Source organism: Cyanistes caeruleus, chromosome 22, assembly GCF_971803275.1.
Source record: "Cyanistes caeruleus chromosome 22, bCyaCae1.hap1.1, whole genome shotgun sequence".
NCBI classification, from domain to species: Eukaryota; Metazoa; Chordata; class Aves; order Passeriformes; family Paridae; genus Cyanistes; species Cyanistes caeruleus.
In genome coordinates, this window is record NC_141722.1 from 6,349,854 (window position 1) to 6,368,949 (window position 19,096).

The 19,096-nt window shown below is 43.1% G+C and overlaps 1 protein-coding gene across 8 annotated transcripts in view; it reads left to right on the top strand.

Moving 5' to 3' along the window:
- The window catches only part of DVL1 (dishevelled segment polarity protein 1), a 69,929-nt gene that overhangs the window by 19,612 nt on the left and 31,221 nt on the right, over nt 1-19,096 (top strand). For all 8 annotated transcript variants that reach the window (XM_086860155.1, XM_086860152.1, XM_086860154.1 and 5 more), the window contains one exon: nt 7,865-7,934. In XM_086860155.1, the coding sequence (XP_086716281.1) occupies nt 7,865-7,934 (70 nt within the window). The remainder of the gene's footprint in view (nt 1-7,864; nt 7,935-19,096) is intronic.

The window sequence follows — 19,096 nt, forward strand, 5'->3', positions numbered from 1 at the left end:
CTTTTCTCTCCCAAGTATCTGGAGTGCTGGTGGATAATGTGGGTGTTCCTGGTGTAGCTGGACTGAAATTCATCTCTTCTTGTAATTACTTTAATTTGTACATAATAATTCCATAAATAATATTTCTTTGAGGAATTGATGAACACTTGTGGCTGTTTTTTTGACCCAGCTTTATTATTCTAATGAGGTGCTCTCAAGAGAGCACAAAAGGAGCCTTTAACAGAGGAGTAAGAACTGATTCTTATCTTGCCCGATCTCAAGTGTGTTTAACATTTCTTGGTTTGTGTTGTTTGGCACCAAGTTTGTCATGGCTGTGTGACACCTTTATTGAAACTGAATTGAACAGTTGGAATAAAGAATTGAACAGTTGGAATGAGAGGTCTGCAGTTGCTTCCAGGCCCAGTGGTAGAATAAACTCAATTTTAGTTGATTAGGGAAAAATACTCAATTTTCTAAGGCTGAACTTAATTTTTTCTTGCTTTCCTTGTGAGGACTGAAAGTCATTCTGACGAAAAAGTGAAGAATGAGGACATTTTTTAAAGGCAGCTCCTCCTTCTGCTGGCCCTCAGCAAGTGATTTTCAGTTCTCCAGAAAGGTGCTTCATTCCATACTGGGAGGGGTGTTCTATTCTTTGCCTCCTTGTTCCTGGGGTTTATTGCTCTGGAGCTGATTCCTGAAGGACAGCTCCAGCCAGAGTCATCATTTTCAGTTTGATGTTGAACCTTTCCTTCACAATTGTACAGAAAAATCTCTTCTCCTTCCTTTTCCATCAGCAGGATTAACACGTGTCTCCTTAACATAGCTGATGTGAAGATGGACAGTAAATTTTGGCAAAATTAATACACTCATTTTCTCAAACGAGGACCTGGCTGTTTCTGAGGGCTTTTTGTTGTCCCAGGCATTAATAGTCAGAGAGTATCTTTTTAGATGGAAACATAGGTATTTAAAAATAAAAGCAAATTCTGTTTAGCACCTTGAAATGTTTGGATATCGAGCAGATGAATTCCAGGCTCAGGCTGAGGTATCCACACTCTTCTGGCTGTGGGGGTCCCAGAGCAGTGGCTGAGTGTTGGTGAATTAAAGTTATTCCCTTGATAACTTGGGAATTCATGGAGTTCTTAGTGCTTCCCAAATAACTTCAAAAGGACTGGAAGCACAGCTAAAAGGATGTCCTGTTAATGTCTGTGCTGCAAAATCCTTGCACAGAAATAGAGATTTTCTTGGGAATGTTTGGCAGTTGGAATGGCCAATACCCTCAGAAGTTGTGCAGCATCTCCTGCTGGGTATCAGTGGGTCTGGAAGATGCTGATGAGCCCCTAAAACCGTCCTGAACTTGCCCTTTCAATTTCCAGCTCCCAAACTGGCTGGGGGAAGTGCCCTTGGATGTTTTTTTTTTGAGCCCTGATCACGGTAAGGAGCAGCTCTCACTGCGAGGTCATGACCTGCAGAGCCCTGGATTCCCACCCTGCCGCATCCCTGCCGGGAATGACATCCCTGAGAGCTATTCTGAGTGTCCTGCCCCGGAGTTTGCAAGATAATTGCACCCTGGGGAAAGCCAAATCCCAGCCAGCTGTTTGAAATGGGCATTCCACCAGCAGCTTGCTGCTTTTACAGTGGGTTTTTTTCCCTAAGCTGTTTTCAAGAGCTGCTTAATTTTATGGGGGCTTGTTAATATTTATTGTTTTGTAAGTCAGGCATTGGAAATCTGGGTTCAGGTCAGGATTATGCTGACCTGGCTCTTTGTACTGTGACTTCCCTGTTTTTGTGATAGAGATGTGTCTGTCCCTTGGGACAGCTGCAGGAATAGATTCATTAACACCTGTGAGATTGAAATACAGGCACATAAATAATTTACTAAATAATACAGGGAGCAGAGGAAAGAGGGAACTAAGAGAAAAGACAGGAGACTCTCAGTGTGGCTCAGGAGACTCTCAGTGTGGCTAAAATGCGTTGCTTGTTTTGCCCAGTTCTGTTCCAAACCCTTTCTGGGGAAATTGAGGAAAAGAAATTGTAAGGTCTTAGGACTAAAAATCACCCATTTCCTTGGCTTCTCTGCACATCATTGAGAGGAATATTTTTTCTAGGTTAGCTGGGCATGGAGTGGGATATAACACCATGAACAGTTGTATCTAGCAGCGCTACAATCAAACGAGACTCACGTCTGTAGATCTCAATTTAAATGCCACAAATATCCGTAATTTAGTGAGATTTTCATACCTTGAGCACGGCACAGCTATTGAAATATTGTTCATTAAGGAGGAGAGAAGCAATTCATATTCCCTGCATGCCACTGCTCTTGGACAGCCAGTCATAAATACTTTAAAATGCTTAATTGGAAGCTGTTCCTGCAAAGGGCAGTGTGTTTAGAGCCCCTTTGGAGGGCATGGGGCAGAATTTCTGGCTTGGGGCTGAGCTGCCCTGAACTGAAATGGAAGGATGAGGCAGAGCTGGGCTGGCAGCCCAAGCCCCAGCTGGTTCAAAACACATGGGACCTTTTGGAAGGAGTCACTGTGGCAGTGCTGAGGGCTGGCAGGCCTTACAGAGGGCAAAATGGGATTGCTGCACATCAAAATTCCCTTTTCAGAGTCACACAAGGAATCTCTGCTTCCCCTCCCGACGCGCTCCCGTTGTTCTTTTTGGATTCGTGTTCCTAAGCAGAACTCCTGGGTTCCCTAACCAAGTCAGGAGGCTTTCTGCTGCTTCAAATGTCTGTCTCAAACATTCCAAGGAACATTTCAGCACGGAGGTTCCTTAGTTTTCTTGCAGTGTAATGTGCCAGCTGACCTCCTTGAGCTCATACTGCACCATGGTGCCAAGCAGAGCCTAAACAAATAGAATTGTCCTTGAATAGCCATAAAAAGTGAAGTTTAATGTTTGAAAACAGTGCAGATCTGGGCTGATTCTTGGCTAGGGAGCACAATAATTCTTGCATCATTCATATGCTTAGGTCAGTATCTGGTGCAGGACCAAAGTACCAAAACCTCTCCACCATCCTGCAGTTTTCCTGAATGATGGATTATCCCTGGCAGGACAAAGTGCTAGATGTGCCTGCAGGAATAAAGGTGGAGTAGAAAAACCAGGGAAGAGGCAATCCTGTGGGCACAAGTGTTTTGTGTGGTGCTGGAGATCAGATGTGGCCAAGGATAACCAGGGTGTAAACACATGGATGCATTCACTGTTAATTGCAGGCAGAATCACTGAGAGGGAGGGTTTCAGTTTTTAAAAGGGTTAAGAATAACATGAGACAGAGCAGCAGCCATTACATCAATGAAGAAAAAGTGTTTTTTGATGTGTTTGTCACCTGTGTGGGAAGAGGTGACTTCCCCAGCACTGATTGCACACAGTGTCTCGCTACAATTTCTATAGAAATGCTAAGAAGGAGCTTGTTTGCATTGAAGCTGCATATCTTGGTTTGAAGAGGGTTTTGAAGAGTATTTTGCTCCACAGTTGTGTCACTTATATGTATCTGGGTGTGTCATTTCTGTCATAATTGTGGGCAGTGTACTCATACCCATTTTTGACAGGTTTATGTGGGAGCTGGCGCACAGCAGGGCCTGTGTGGAAAGGCAAAGCATTGACAGTGTTTAGGAATAACAGCCTAAAAAGAGGAGAATACTGGTTCAGTTGTGGCTCTGTGGGGTTTTGAGGAGTGATTGGCATGAGCCTGGAGAAGGAGAGGGAATGATGCCACAGAATTCCTGCCTGGGGCTCTGCGGGGTGCAGACGAGATCTGAGGTTTTCGTGCAGATCCCACACAGCTCCTGGTGTTTCTCTGCTCATCAAAGGGATTTCTCTCCTCCCCTCTTTCTTATTTCCAGAAAAAAACCCACATTATATTCCAGTGTTTATCCCTGTAAATTCAACGTCTGGGTTTATTTTCATTTCTTTCCCTGCACTGGGAAGGTGGCTAAAGGCTCTCTGTGCTGTGGCCTCAGCTGAAAAATCCCTGAAATCTGAATTCTTCATTAAAGATTCACACTGAAGAGTTAATCAGCTTCAGCCAGACTATTTTTAGAGTTGCAGCCTTCCATGCCAGCTGAGTAATTGCTATTATGTGATTACTTATGGTTTTGCCAGTTGAAACAGTTTTTTGGAAAACTGCTGCTTCATAAAGTAAAATCAAATTGTCCAAAAAGGTTGTGGAACATCCATCCTTGAAAATGCTCAGAACTTGACTGGACATGGCCCTGAGCAACCTAAACCCTCTGTGAAAGTTGGACTAGCTGACCCCTGGATTTATCTTCCAACCAACCTGATTCTGTGAAGGAAAACTGAAATCTCAGTCTTTGAGGTGACAGGAATAAACAAAGATACATTTAGCACAAAGAAGTTAATGCCTTTGACTTCTCTCTAAGGATCTCCAAGAAAGTTCATAATGAATGAAGCTTCTCCCCCCTTTTCCCATCAGTAAAAGACAATTAAGAAGAGACTTGATTATGATCAGTGATAAGGTGAGATTAATCTGGTGCTAAAGGACATTAAGATGCTCTGTTTGTGTCATGGTGCACATTAACCTGGAATAAATCTGTCTCAACCCTGCATTTCCCATGTCCATGGTGTTGGAGGGAAAGGTGAATTTCCTTGCAAACCTCATTTTTCCGAGTGGAATGAAAAATCACCCAGCTAATTGTGGAGAATGCAGTCTCTGCCAGGCATGCATGATGCAATCAGAATGCAACACTATCAAACGTAGTCTTTAATAGCCCATTATCTCAGTGCTTCTGAATCAGGGCCAATACAGGTTTGTGGGGTTCACCTGGAACCATGTATATCCCAGTTCAACTGGGATCAGCGGATATTCTGAGGCAGCTTGGCAGGGGGATGAGAGGGAGGCTAAGCCTCAACAATCCTTGGTTTTCTGGCTAAGATCCTCTGTGGGGGAAAACAAACAATTCAGGATGCTGGGAGGGTAATCTATCCCAGAAACAGGTGAGGTGTGAGGGTTCTTGGGTTTGGGAAAGGCACAAACACCTATTTGTGTGTGCAGAGCAGTGCGGTAGGAAAGCCAGAGGATCCAGACAATTCCAGGAAGCGAGAGGAAGGAGGGGCTGCTACCAGCAGTGATTGTTTCATTTAGTAATTAGTGCTTAAATCTCCTCGAAGTCAAATAAAGCAGAGGATGTGAGCTTGTGGAGCCATTCACTCCTCCCCTTCCCCACACTTCCTCACCCTTTTTTTTTGCAGATATTCATGGATGTGGGGGCTTTGCTGATGGTGTAGAGCAGGTGTTTGGGGGTAAAGAGTGGGGTATTTTTCATGCTCTGTCTCTGATGTGACCTTGGCTGAGCTGCTCCTTGTGTTCTTTTGCCTTCCTTCCGCCTGGTGGTTGCATTTGAAGGATGAATTAAAGGATGTTTCATGCATGGAGATTTTTCTGGAGTGCAGTAAAGAGTGAGATGTTACAAGTCTGTGAATATTGAAGAAAAATCTCTAAATTGTTGGAGTGCTGGGCTCTCCCTTTCCAAGGGGCAGAGGTGTGGAGGTGGGAGCTGGGCAGGCAGACCTGCAGTGACCTGGAAATGTCAGCTTTGTTCCCTGAGTGGTACCTCTGTGGCCAGGTGTTTGTTTGCTCTCCTCTCCCTGACCCAGGGAGTCCCAGCCCAAGTTAAACATGAGCTTCTGTGTGCTGGAACTGGGGCTCTGAGCCTTCCAACCTTCCCCAGGTACAGGGCTGCCAACAGCCAGGACATGACCTGGGAAACAAATACCCCTTTTCTGAAAGAGGATAAACATCCCCTTTTCTGTGCCTTGCTATCAGATGGTCTTTGGTCGTATTTTCAAACAGTGAGTCCATTAACAATCAGTTTGAGAGCTCTGGTGATTTCTCTCCAGAGTGGGCGACATCCAATGCCAATATTCTTCACCTCAGGAAGAGGTTTCTGGAAGAAATCACAATTTTTTCCTTCCATGCTGTTTTGGGTTGGGTCCAGGTTGTGAACTTAGATCTCCACCCTGATTTCCAGCTGCTGTGTATTAATTCCAAATATTTTGTATGTTCCCAAAGCAGGCAGCAGCACGTGCCTCCCTCTGCCCTCCCTTCGAAATCCACGCAGACAAACAGCATCTCGTTTTTGCAAAGTTGGCCTCAGACTGAAGCAAATGGCTGCAACCATTCAAATCCCTCCTTTTTGCCTTCTGTCTCTTTGCTGGGGATGGAAAGGAGCCGCCTCTTTACTACAAATAATGATTTGTAAAACGGTGATATTTGCCACGAGTGGCTGCTGCCCTCTTTGATGTTCTTGGCACTGCCGGTCGCTACCCAAAGCAAGCTGGGAATTATAGTCTGCCATTCTCTTGCCTCATAGCTCAGGGCTATATTTAGTACTTTCAAGTTGCAACAGATCTGGAAGTTGTTCCCTTCAGCTGCAGCAAAGGCTGGAGCTGGGCTGGGTTTGTCCTGGTGAGTCCAGGGAGCTCCTTCTCCATCACAAGGGCGGCTGAACCGGTCAGTGCAGAACTGCAGGGAGCTCCTCACTGGGTCAGGTTCAGGCAGTCCCCCAAGCTTTTTCTCTGCACAGAACACCACATTCAGTGCAGGTTTTAATGCCTGTTTTTTGCCTGAATCCTAAAGCTGGGTGCAGAAATTCTGTGTGTGATTTTTGCTGGGCAAAAATTCCGCATACGATTCTTGCTTGGTGCAGGAATTCTCGCCTAGGGTTTCTGGGATGCCCTAAGTGTCATTTCCTGCAGATCGTGCCCTTTCAAATGTGAAGATAAAATTATTGCAGCATCTTTCTCTGCTGATCCAGCAGCTAGCGCTCTGCTGAGTGAGTGTTCCCTGCAGGACTCGGTGGAACACAAAAGATAATGCCTGGATTCCAGTCTGTCCATTGGGGCTGGAGATCCCGGAGAGTGTTGAAATCCCGGGTTTGCAGCTCCAGAATTACAGGTTTGAGAGCTTCATTGAATTGTAAAAGGTTTTTAAAGCCCTGAGTATCTGCTTTTAATGGAGTTTGCTCTTAATTGTCTCCTTGGAGTCTGAGGATGAATGACTAAAACCAATAATGGAATCATATGATCTGATTCCTGCTGCCAAAGGATGAAGGGAGGGCAGATGTTTTAGGAATTAAGTGAATATTTTGCAACGTTTTTCTTTCCAATAATAGAAAAAAAAGGGATGAAGATTGCCTAATATTGGCTTGCCAGCCATTAACAATGCAAATAAGTGTGGAGAAAAAAAAAGGAGGTCCTCATTCCTTAAAATACGTGGGAATGCAGGCATTAGTGGAGTTATTTGTTTGTAATTTTTCAAAAGCTGTCCGTTTGCTCTCTTCCCCCTCCTTACCAGTCCCCCCTCAAAATGGCACTGTTTTATACTCAGTGAGTTGCTTTGTGGTTATTGTGGTTTTTCTTCACACAGCAACAGGACAAAAACATAAAGGAAAATATGCTTATGGATCCACACATTTTGGTGGAGTTGGAGGAGACTTCAGGCTTCAGACTGTCAAAACCAAATTTGTGCCTGTTATGCTGTGAATTTGAGGCCAGGAAGCTGTTTCTGTTACAAGTATGAAATCTCTGACACAAAGACTGCACAGGGGAGATTTTAGTCCCTATCAGACCTTTAAAGGCACTGGGGAGACTCCAAAATGGGAAAATGTTTGAAATTACTTTTGTGCCTCCCACTTCAGGGCGGATGTCTGGAAAGTTGTTTTTCTACCCTTTGTTTTGATTTGTTTCCTCTATTCTCACAGTCACATATTCTTTAAACACACAGTACCTGCTGATACCAACATTTTAATGAAAAAATTGTATTTTTCCTTGACAATTTGATTGACAAATGATTCCTGTTCATTCTGATCTGATGTGATTTTAAATTCCTGATTTTCTTCCTGTTGTTGTTTTTTTTTTGTTTGTTTTCTAGAGTGGTGAAGGAAGAGATCTCAGATGACAATGCAAAGCTCCCTTGCTTCAATGGAAGAGTGGTGTCCTGGGTATGTTGGATTTTGTGTGTGTAAATCTGTGTTGTTTGATACTTGATGCTGATTTCTAGAAGTATCTTGAATCTCAAAATTAAAACAAATGTATAAATTATAATTACCCTGTTCTTAAGTAATGTATTTTAAAATCAGAGTGAATTCCAGAAAGTGTGCTGAGCTGAAAAAGTGGTTTTAACATGAAAACAGCTTTAGTACTTTAACTAAATAGCCAAAACAATTTATTCCAAAACAGCTAAATGTGATCTTCTGGTGGGTTTTGGTTATAGTATTTAAATTTCAGTGTATTGGTATTGTTGGTAGTGCCTGGAAGCTTTAAATGAGGTTAAAATCTCGGGGCTAAAAACATTTGTATACATTTAGGAAAAAGACATCAACATTTATAGGCTTGGAAAAATAAATTTAATATAAAAATGAAGGAATTTGGGCGGTAAAGTTGCAGAGGGAGTCAGTGATCCAGATGTGACTGTACTGCTCTGCACATCCCATCTCCCTCAGTCTTGTCTGGGTTTAATGCGCTAATTTCTCCGATACGCCAGGATTTGTTTGTCACCTAACTGGAGTAATTAATTACCAGCTCCTAATTATTCTCATTTATTGGGGTAGTGTGTGCTGAGCTGAGGCCAAGCTGGTGCTGTCACTTCTTCAGCCTTGTTCTGTTCCACTTAATGGAGATGCAAGAAAAGTCTCCAGCTGTGAAATACAGGAATTCCCACCTTCAGATGATGTTTGGGGTGCAGATTAAATAAATTGGATAAATCTGGTAGTTCATGCACACTTTTCTCTGTCTGGGGACTGGAATTTTGTGCCTATCAAGGGTGATTTAAGTGGTTGAGCACTTTCAGGCAGAGAATAGTGCAGTGGTGTTTTAGATTTTAGCACCAAAAGAACATTTGAGACGTAGTCTGTGATTTCAATCTCCTCTTTGAAGCTGAGTTTAACAATCCTAGGAACACAGCAGAGGACAAGGATGTTGTTATCCAAAATCTCAAGTTTGTCATGAGTATAAAAAGTATTTTTGTGAAGAGCTTGGATTCAGCAAGTGCTGCAAATGGGGTTGGAAACAGTGCGTGCCAGGGGGTGAGAACTGTGCTGAATGGAGACTTGGGCAGCTTTTCAGCATGGAATAAATGCCTGCATCCTTGTTTGGATCCTGTTTTTGGTGGGAGGAAGGTACACAAGGAAGTAGTAAAGTAGGTTTATAGGAGTTTTTTCCAGCTGCACTGTTGGAATAAACTTGGAATTCTCAGGTGGAATGAGCAGCTCTGTCTCCATCTCTTTCTCCATTCCTGTGCTGATTTTAGGAGTTGAAGATCTTGCTCACATTTCTTACAACTTCAAGTATTTGAACTATTATATCCCTTAAAATATTTTAGTAAGCCCAGACAGTGAAGGTATGCAGGATAAGGACATTTGCTGCCCGCTGAGTAGCTTGAACTTTTTCAGCCTGGCTTCTTGTAGGCAGGATTACATCAAAATAACATAAAAAATCAAATACAGAATTGACTGCATGCTGTTTCCTGCATGTGTGCACTCCAGCATTGAGCAAGGAAAAGTGCAATGTGTGTCTTTTCAACCTGACTTGGATTGGGGGATGCTTCTTAAGCAATGATTCCTCGTGGATCAGCAGGCACAGCCCCTGCTGGGCTCCGAGCAGCTGGAAATGCTGCTCTGGACTGGCAGCTGAACTCAGCTCAGCTGGATCACACAGTATCAGCGACTTCTTCCTGCTCTATTGATTGCTTTTCATTTTAGGGCACTCAGACTCTGGCAGCTGGGTAGTCCCAACAGGTTTTTAGTGTTAGGCAAACAGAACACGTGGCTTTGTAAAGCTGAGCTTAAACTCAGTTCTCCCACACACATCTAAATGTGTATTAAGCACTTACTAGATTTTGTATTAAATTTAGGTCTTAAAAATTGGGATTTTCAGTCTGTGCTGTCCAAAGGTAGCTGTTTGTTCCTGGGAGTTCTGTTCAGAAGCAAAAGTTACTTTTTCCCTATTTTTTTAGGACCTCCATACCTGTTTTTTTTACCTTTGTGTTCCAGCTTTTTGCTTCAGCAGCAGTAGCTGACTAATAACCAACATGACTTCCAGAGCTCTCCCAAGAACTCAGCCATGCATTTCCACACAGCAAGCACCAAAACGCCTTGGTTTGGGAATGGAGGAGTGTTTTAAAGCAGAGTTCTTTAGATTTAAAGCTGCATTTCTGGTCTAATTCAAATCTAAAGCTGGGCAGTACTCAGGGAAAGGAATGAGCACCACTTGCCTCCAGGAAAAAGGGAAGATTCCCTGGATGAGTAAATCAGTTGTCAAAGGAATAAAACCATTGGTATTGGAGAATCAAACTGATGTTTAAACAGAGAAGTGTTTGAGAGCTGAGTCCATCTGGAGACAGCACAAAGTCCTTTCTTAATGAAGCTGTGTCTGTTCTTACGTGGGAAGTGCATGTGGGATGGGGATTGCTCCTCCAGGAGGAACATCCATCCCAGTGTCCACTAAGGTGGGATCAGCCCCTGGATGCTCTGCAGGGTTGGGATTTGGCTGAAGGGCTCAGTGCTGCTGAGTTTGCTGCTCTCAGGATGCCCCTGAGCTCTGGATGTTGGTGGTGCTGTTTTTGTCTTCAATCCAAGGATTACTGGGGGGCTGGAGCGTGGGGCTCTGGCAGGGTGGGAACGGATGGGACAAAAAGGGATTTCATGTGTGATTAATGAGCGGAAGAGAGTGTCCCAAAAGCTGTAGATAAAATAGGGGGGAAAGTGGAGATGGGTTTTGTGCTGCCATGGCCTGAGAGCAGCGTCTGTTAGAGGAGCAGAGGGGTGGGAATTGATGTCAGCTCCTGTCAGGAGAGCAAATTCATCTTGAGCACTCCTTTCCTTCTGTGCAGCTGCTGCCCTGTGTTTGCTCCTCAGTGTCACACCTCCCTTCTCCTGCTCCTTTCTCGCATGCTGCTGAACTGATAAATATTAATTAAATACTCAGTTAATTCAATATCCCAGTTGTCCTCTGCATCCCTGACCTGGGTCTCTTCTTCCTAGTGTGTGCAGGAGGATAGGGCTGTTGGTTTTTATTTTTGTGGTCCAGTTAAATTTATCTTTTACTTGGGGAATTCAATGTATTGATGATGTATTCTGATTTCTAGACACCATTCAGGCTCTCAAAATATGGCTCAGGTTGTTCCAGCAAGGTGTTCTTGGAGTTTAAGGAAAAATCCACCCCCAATCCCAAACTATTCCACATGAATAAGGATGTGGATTATTTAATTCTCCTTCACATCCCAATTCCTCAACCTCTTCCTTCTTCCCTCTCCCAACCAATCCCCCAAGGGCATTTTATCTCATGTTAAGAGCTGAATTCTTTGCCAGCTCCTTCAGTAATATGAAACATGATAATATATGGCTTTTCCAGCTGGAAAACAGGAGACTATGAAGAAATAAGATCAGAACAAGACTATATATATCTGCACACACACCATTTAAATGTTATATTTTAATTCTGGGCCTGCTACTATTTTCATTTCAGAGGAACATCACAGTCTTTGAGATGCATTTCAAGAATTGATTCCGTTTATTGTGATTCCTCTATAAGTGTAAGTTGCTGGCTGCTTTCCAGATGAAGAAGAAGGCAGAATCCGTGTTTGAAACTTTCTATTTTTTTGCATTCCACTTTTGCTTGGAGGCTACAAAATCAGTGTCTGCTCTCCTTTTTCTTCCTGACCATGGTGGGAGACAGTTGTTGATCCAGAGATCTTATTTTTCATTTACTCAAAGAAAATTTTATTTTTATTTATAAAAATTTTATTTATTTTTATTTTATTTATTTTTTAATTTTATTTTTCTTTGTCACAGTCAGTTGGTTTTCCCACATTAGGGGTGGAAACACAGGTTTGTAATGGATTTTTTTTAAAATTTCCTGTCAAGTGGAAAGTGATGGTTAAGGGACAGGAGCACCTGGCAAACAAGGAGATGTTGAGATGAGCCAGACCCTCCTCCAGTGACAAGAGACAACAGGAATGAATGGAAACAAAGGAAATTCCCTTCAAACATTAAAAAAAAAAAACACATTTTTTTTAACTCTGAGGGTGGTGAAGCTCACCCAGAGATGTGCAGTCATTTTTCTTAGGGATAAACCTGGCTGAAGAAGGAACTGTGGTGATAAGGAGCAGTGGGGTCAAACTGAAAGGGGAAATTTAGGTCAGATTTATAAAGAAGTTCTTCTCTGTGAGGATGGCAAGGCCCTGGGATGGAATTCCTAGAGAAGCTGTGGCTGCCCCTGGATCACTGGAAATGTCCAAGGCCAGGTTGGAGCACCCTGGGACAGTGGAAGGAGTCTCTGCCCACAGAACTGGATGGTCTCTTCCAACCCAAAGCATTCTATGGTCTGATCCAGACACCAAGGTTTTACCACAGAACTGTTGCTCATCTTAAAGTTCTTCAAGGAAATTATTGTAGGACAAGAGGGAATGGCTTCAAGATGAAGGAAGGCAGAGTTAGATCAGGGATTGGAAAGGAATTCGTGTCTGTGAGGGTGAGGAAATCCTGGGATGGAATTCCCAGAGAAGCTGCCCCTGGATCACTGGAAGTGTCCAAGGCCAGGCTGGAGCACCCTGTGACAATGGAAGGTCCCTGCCCATGGAACTGGGTGAGCTTTAAGATCCCTTCCAACCCAAACCATTCTGGCATTCTTTATTTCCAATCCCTCAGCACTTGCTGGTGCAGCTTTGAGCAATTCCAGAGGTCTCTTGCAAAGTAAATTATTCTTTGAGGGCATTCACTGTTTTTCCTGCAGCTTTGCTGGTGCTTCCATCAGCCTTTTTCATGATGAGGCTCAGGCAGTTCCTCATCTACCTTTAACAGAAAATAAAAAGACAAATCTGGATTTCCACAATCCCTCCTTCATTTCTCATGGCTTTTCTTCAGGAGAAGAACGGGTTCAGTTTGCCTTTCTTCCTTTGGTTAGATAACATTTATCTGATACATGATATGGATGATAAATGCTATAAATATTTTTTCTTCTTAATGGGAGCTTAATCCACAAAAATCAGCTCTGTTGGAGTCAGTGGCCAGGCCTCTGATAAAGAAGGGTGCTAGAGCAAAGATCTAAAAGCAAAATTTAGATGTGTGGTTTAAATTAATTATTTGGGGGAATTAATGGAGCCTTTTTTGTGTGCTGTACTGATTTTTTTGTGCTGTTCATGATGAATTATAAACCCATCCAGCTCTGCAGAGCCAGCACAGATTGTAGGAAGTAGGGTTGGATTTATTCCTTCAAAACTTGGGCTCTTTCCTCCCTTCCCTCCCATCAGCCTGCTCCCAAATTGATGTGCAGATCCTGGTTTGGCTTTGGTTTGGAGCTCCCCCGCACAATGCACTTTTTGCAGATGATGTTGACAAGGGCTTCTGTTCCTTCAGTTCAGCAATCAGCTGAAACATCTGTGTCTGACCTGCATTATGAATTGCAAATTACTCTTTCCATACTAACACCCATAAAATTGCAGGGCTTATCTGCCTCTATTTGCTGCTAATTACTGGAGGAGTTTTATGTAAATCTCACTGTAAGTTAATTGTTCAGTTTCGAATTCTTTAATATCCCATTCACTGGAACTTAACAGATAATTGCACACAAATCTTCCAGGGATAGCAAAGTTGGGTCTTTACCTTTTGGAAAAAAATGTCGTTTGTGCAGGGTTATTTCCTTATCTCTGGTTTTGGTTTGTTTTTTTTTTTCTAACTAGGCCTGAGCTTTCTTTGTCCCCAGTGCTATAAAATGAGTATCAGCTGGTGGGAGACAGCTTGGGATTCTTGCACAAACCCATCTGTGAGGATTGTGGTGCTCCCTGGAAATGACTGCAGTGTGTTTCACAGCCACACCACACATGTAAAATCGGGAAATTAAATGCACATGCCACAGCTGAGCCTCCTCTTCCCCTCCTGACTGATACCGTGGCCACTTTGAAGTTTCCATCATGACTGACGTTTGGAAATGTGAGATTTTCATCTTTTTTAATAACATTTGAATCCTTCTATTTGTCAGAGGTGGGAACTTTGATCTCGGTGTCATCTGCAGGACTGATTTCCATAGGGGAAAATGTTCAAGGGAGGATCTGCAAGTCTTTAGTTGTTGCTTGCGTTGCTGCCCTGAGAACTCCTGTATAGCTGGATTAGTGTTGAATTAAAATCACTGCTGCTAATTAGCTATTTAAACTTCCTCCCCAACCCTCCTGTGTCCTGCTTGTTTTTCTCCTTTGCATCTCAGATCTTGTTCTTTTGATTTCAGCCTGGGTTTGTTTTCCTTCTTGTGTGTTTTTGTTTCTTTTTGCTGTTTTTGTTGTTGTTGTGTTTTTTAAGCATGAAATAATTTGGGACAGAGAGCTGCTCCTTCCTAGACTCCTTTTCAAGGAATCCTTTAAAATCCTTTTAAAAGTCCTTTTTCCCTTTTAAAGTAGTTGACCTTTCATTTTTCGACAATAGAGAGACTTATCATTAATTGTATGTCAGAACTCTTAATTAATTACAGTAAATGGCATTTACACAAACACATCTTTTGCCAGAAATAATTGATATTTGTCCTGTTTTTCTAACATACAACACAGAATATAATTTTTCTCTGGGAATCATTTATTTAGAGTTTTCTGGGACTGAATGAAATTTTTAATGCAATTTTGCTTTTTGCCTTTTTATTTTAGGGCCTTAACTGGGCAATTTGAAAAAAAAATGTGTGAAAGAAAATATCTTTTGCAATGGCTTAAAATGTTTTTCCCTTCTCTCTGCATGGTGGAAGCTGGGAGTGTGGCAGGAATTGGCTTGTGGCTGCTGCCTGGTCTGTTATCTCTATTTTTTAGGAAGGATTTGCAACATCTGGGAACAATTCCTTGCCTGACTGCCGGGAATGTGCAATTTCCCATTGGCTGGCAGTGATGTCACTGCCTCCTGTGAGGTTTTCCCTGCTTTTTCCTCCCCATTATCTGGGTGCCAGCAGATAATTCTTGTCCTGTTTGTACATCAGCTTTTTAGAGCCTGTATTTGCAATTACAATTAACGTCGTTGTGGGGCAGAACCATTTGACAAGGGCAGCACAAGAGCTTCAGGGCTGGAAAATGAAAAAAGTACCCAGAGCTGAGGCAGGGAATAAAAATCCCCAGGAGCAGAATCTTGTCGAGTTTCTGTAGAAAATGAGCTGATTGCAGGGCCAGTCTCTTCACACTTGATAGAAACCCTCATTCATCCCAAGCCTCATCTCTGTGTAGACAATTTCTCCTTGCTAAAATAAACATCCCTTTCCTGATGAGGTTTTTCCAGGGATGTTGAGTCCTGGTGTCTTTGAGAGAATTCCTGGTGGAGCACAGCCCTTTTCTGCAATTGCTCCTTTGGGATCAGCCCTCGTGTGGATAATAGGCCAGGGCTCTGAAGCTTTGACTTGGGATTTGAGATGCCTGTGACTTTATAGGAAATAATTACTTCCATCTCGGAGATGAATGTGGCTGTTCTGAAGTTGCTGTCAAAAATATAAATGGCTCTTTTGGGTATTTCTTTAGTCACTGGGATTGGTTCCTCACCTCTCTCTGAGCTCAGAGGAACACCATGAGCTGCTGCTGTTCCTCAGTGAGTTTAAATATTGTACTTTTCATGCTGGTAAATTAATAAATATTTAGCCAGATGAGACTTTGGGAGCAGAGTGCATGGATATTTGCTCTTTCCCCTCCCCAGGCTGGTTTTCGTCTGCTGTCCTCAGCCCTGGACTCTGCACAGGCCATTCCTTGAGCTGGCTCAGCACCTGGGGGAGTTTGTTCACATTTCTGCTGAGCTCTGGAAGAGTCAGGCCTTACCATAATTCATTAAAAAAACATCAGCAAATGTGGTGGAGAGTAAAAAAAAAAGGGAAATTTTGCTACAGAGAGGTGAAACAACTGATCCAAAGACTGGAGATGCTGTTGGAAATCTGGTGGTGACACAAGCAGTGAACTGAACGCTGATTTCTGCAAATGACTTCCAGTGTGACTGTTTATTCAGCCAGGTTTTTTGCCAGGAATGCTGGAATCTTTCTCCTGCACAAGAGGGAAGGAAACAGGAGCTTTCAGTCAGTGGTTTGTCACCACAGCATGGAATTTGCACAACTCACTGGTGTTGGTCCTGTCAGGGCTTGGAGGTGGCTCTGTGGGAATCACTGGGGATATCAAAAGCACCTGAGGTTCTTTCCCGACATTCTGTGGATATTCTCTCTGCTCCCTGGGATAGATGAGTAAGGAATGTGGTGGCAGCACCTCAGTTGTAAAAAGAAACAGCGTTCAGTGTGGTGGAATGAACTGAATCAACAGCTGCAATTAGTTCCACACTTCTTGATGAACTCCTTGATGAACTTCCTCCATGTGTAGCACATGGGAGACATCCATGGAAATCTGTCCTTTGGGGTGGAACCTGGCAGCTGTTCCACAGGCACTGCTCTGCACAGCACAGAAACCAGAAAAAATGCTCCTGCCACTCAAAACCACAGGGGAAGCTTGATGGGGGAAATAAAATTATCAGGGCTGGCTTGTGGCCAGGGAACTGCCTGGAACTCTGCCTTTCTCCTGCAAAACCACTGCATTGTGGCAGTCCTTTTCCATTCAAAATTATGGGATATTGGAGGGCTTTATTCCTATTAGCTTGTCAGAGAAAAGGACAAAAATTTATCTGAATGATGATTGACAGAGTGTCACTTGCTGGGAGAAGGGAGGGACTCCAAGCTAGCACAGCAAAGCAGGGAGCAGGAATTCTGCATTCACCTTGCAGCCATGGCAGTGATGTGGGAATTCTCTCAACAAGTGCATCCTGAACTTTTCCTATTTTTCCCAGAATTCTTCCTCTTCTGCCTAGAATTTTTATTCTTCAGCTGTTACTCATAAACCCTCAGCAAACTGAAGGTGTTTGCCTGGAGAAGGGCAGGGCTGCTGCCCATCCAGAAGCTCCAACTGAGCCCAGAATTCCATGGAGCTGAGTATAATTCCATCTTTTAGATCCCTTTGATAGACAGGAATAATCAGCCAGGCAGTGCAGTGGGAATGATCTTCCACCTTCTGCTGCAGATTTTCTTTTCTAGCATGACAAATGTTGTTCCAATGCTCTTTTGGGTGTTTTTTGTTCATTTGCTCTGCCATCACCCATTTATATTCAGTGCTCAGTTCATATGATGAACACAGGGAGCTGAAAGTGAAGAGGAAAAGCTTTGATGAAGGGAGGGTGCTCCACTTGTAACCAGACACAGATCTGGACAGTCTATGTCTGGTTTAAACAACTTAATTGCTTCAAGTTTTGCTTAAACCTCTGAGCTCTTGCAGGAGCTCCCAGCTCCTGGTTATCATAAAAGCAAGATCACGTTAGTATAACTTATTTAAACTCTTAAACTCCTGGGTTTATTTATTTATTACTATTATTAGTATTTCTCAGGGGCAAAATTTTCACCCCAGAGGATGTGTTTAAATTAAGTGTGCTTTGTGGGGAAATGCCTGCAGACAGCACAGCTTGGAACTTTTTTTGTGAAGGTAAACATGGAAATGGCTGCACTGGCCAATGCTTTATCATGACTCTTGTGCTTCTGATTTACTCCTGGAAGTGTTTATCTAGGATTTAAAAGCTGCTTGGGAAAAGGGGATATACTGGCAGTATCTTGAGTTCAAATATATCTCAGGTTGAGGTCTGGAAATGAACTGATTCAAGTTTAAAGTGGTTTATTTTCCTCAGTGCAGCTGGAAGATCAGGAATGGGTAATTCCTGCAGCCCTCTCCCCTTCAGCACGCAGATATCTGAGGCTATTTGTGGCTCTAATCCCACTGCAGATCAGTAAGAAATGGATTCCCAGTGCTTTATCCTTGAGGAAATCACACTCCAGGGGTAGCATTCACCAGGAGATGCTTTGCTGCAGTGGATTTTGCACTCCCAAGGTGACCTACGACCTCCTGCAGAATCAGTTCTGCCTTGCCAAGGCTTCTTCCTCCAGGAGCAGGGAAATGCTGGAGAGCAAATATCCTGAAATATGGGAAGGATTGGTCTTGTTGGCTCCTCCTGGAGTCAGGTGTTGTCCTCAGCAGGAAGGTTTAAAGGACATTTTTTCCTGCTCCCAAATACCTTGGGCCAAGGGCTTGTTCTGCATTCCCAGCCCAGAGTGTGAAGGCTGAGGGGATGAACAGATCTTGCCTACACCCACTTTCTGGCTTTTTTTGCTTTATTTTTTCTTCTTTTCATCCCTTGGCTTGATTTTTGTCAGCAAAAGCGCTTGCCCAGAGATTCCTCAGGGAATGTTCCAGGCTCAGAGACATCCTTGCATCTCCATAACACCAACACACTTCCTAAACATCTCCCTTTAACTTCCCCACTTGGAAGAAAGCAGCCTTAATTATGAAGTTATTAGGAAAGCTGGTGGGTTTTTTTTCCTTTAGTGCTTCCTCTGTTGCTCCTGCTTTGGTGATAAGAGTTTGAATAATGCAGCTGACTCCATGTGGTGCTGGAGAGCTGTTTTGTCTCCAGGCAGTTCCTTTTTGACAGAGTGTGTGTGTTTTCCTCCTTGTATTTATGGTTTATGCTCCTAGGAGTAATTCCCTGCATCCTGAATGCCAATTCCCTCCTCTCCATCCCCTTGTTTAACAGCCAGTATCCCTCTTATCACTGTATTAGAATTAGTCTTTAATAAATGAACCAGTTAAGAGTTGGAATCTCTCCTGCTTTGCTTCTTCCACAGCTAAAAGTAAAGGGAAGCTGAGACCTTTGTTGCCTCTTAGTGAAAGGTATTGATCTATATCATTAACTGAGGATTTATTTAATTAAAGACCTTATAATCACAGTGTTTAAAGAGACTTAGCCAAGTGATGAGGTGCCCAGGGGGTTGGTGATAAAGTCACACTGGTCACCTCCAGGTCAAGTCTAATTTCTGTGGATCATGGCCAGAAAATGCTGTGTGTGGTCAGTGGATTGTTTAAATATATTTTTTTTTTGCACAGGATATGCAAAATTCTCCCATCTTAATGGGAGACTAATCTCTGTACAGTCATTTAAAATATTGACCAAGTCCTTCACAGAATTCTCATTTCATTTGACACAAAATTTGGCATCTGCCTTGCTGTTTGTAAATCAGAGGACTGGGGACCTCTTTCTCCACTGTCAGGCTTTTTAATAAAACATAACCACTTAAT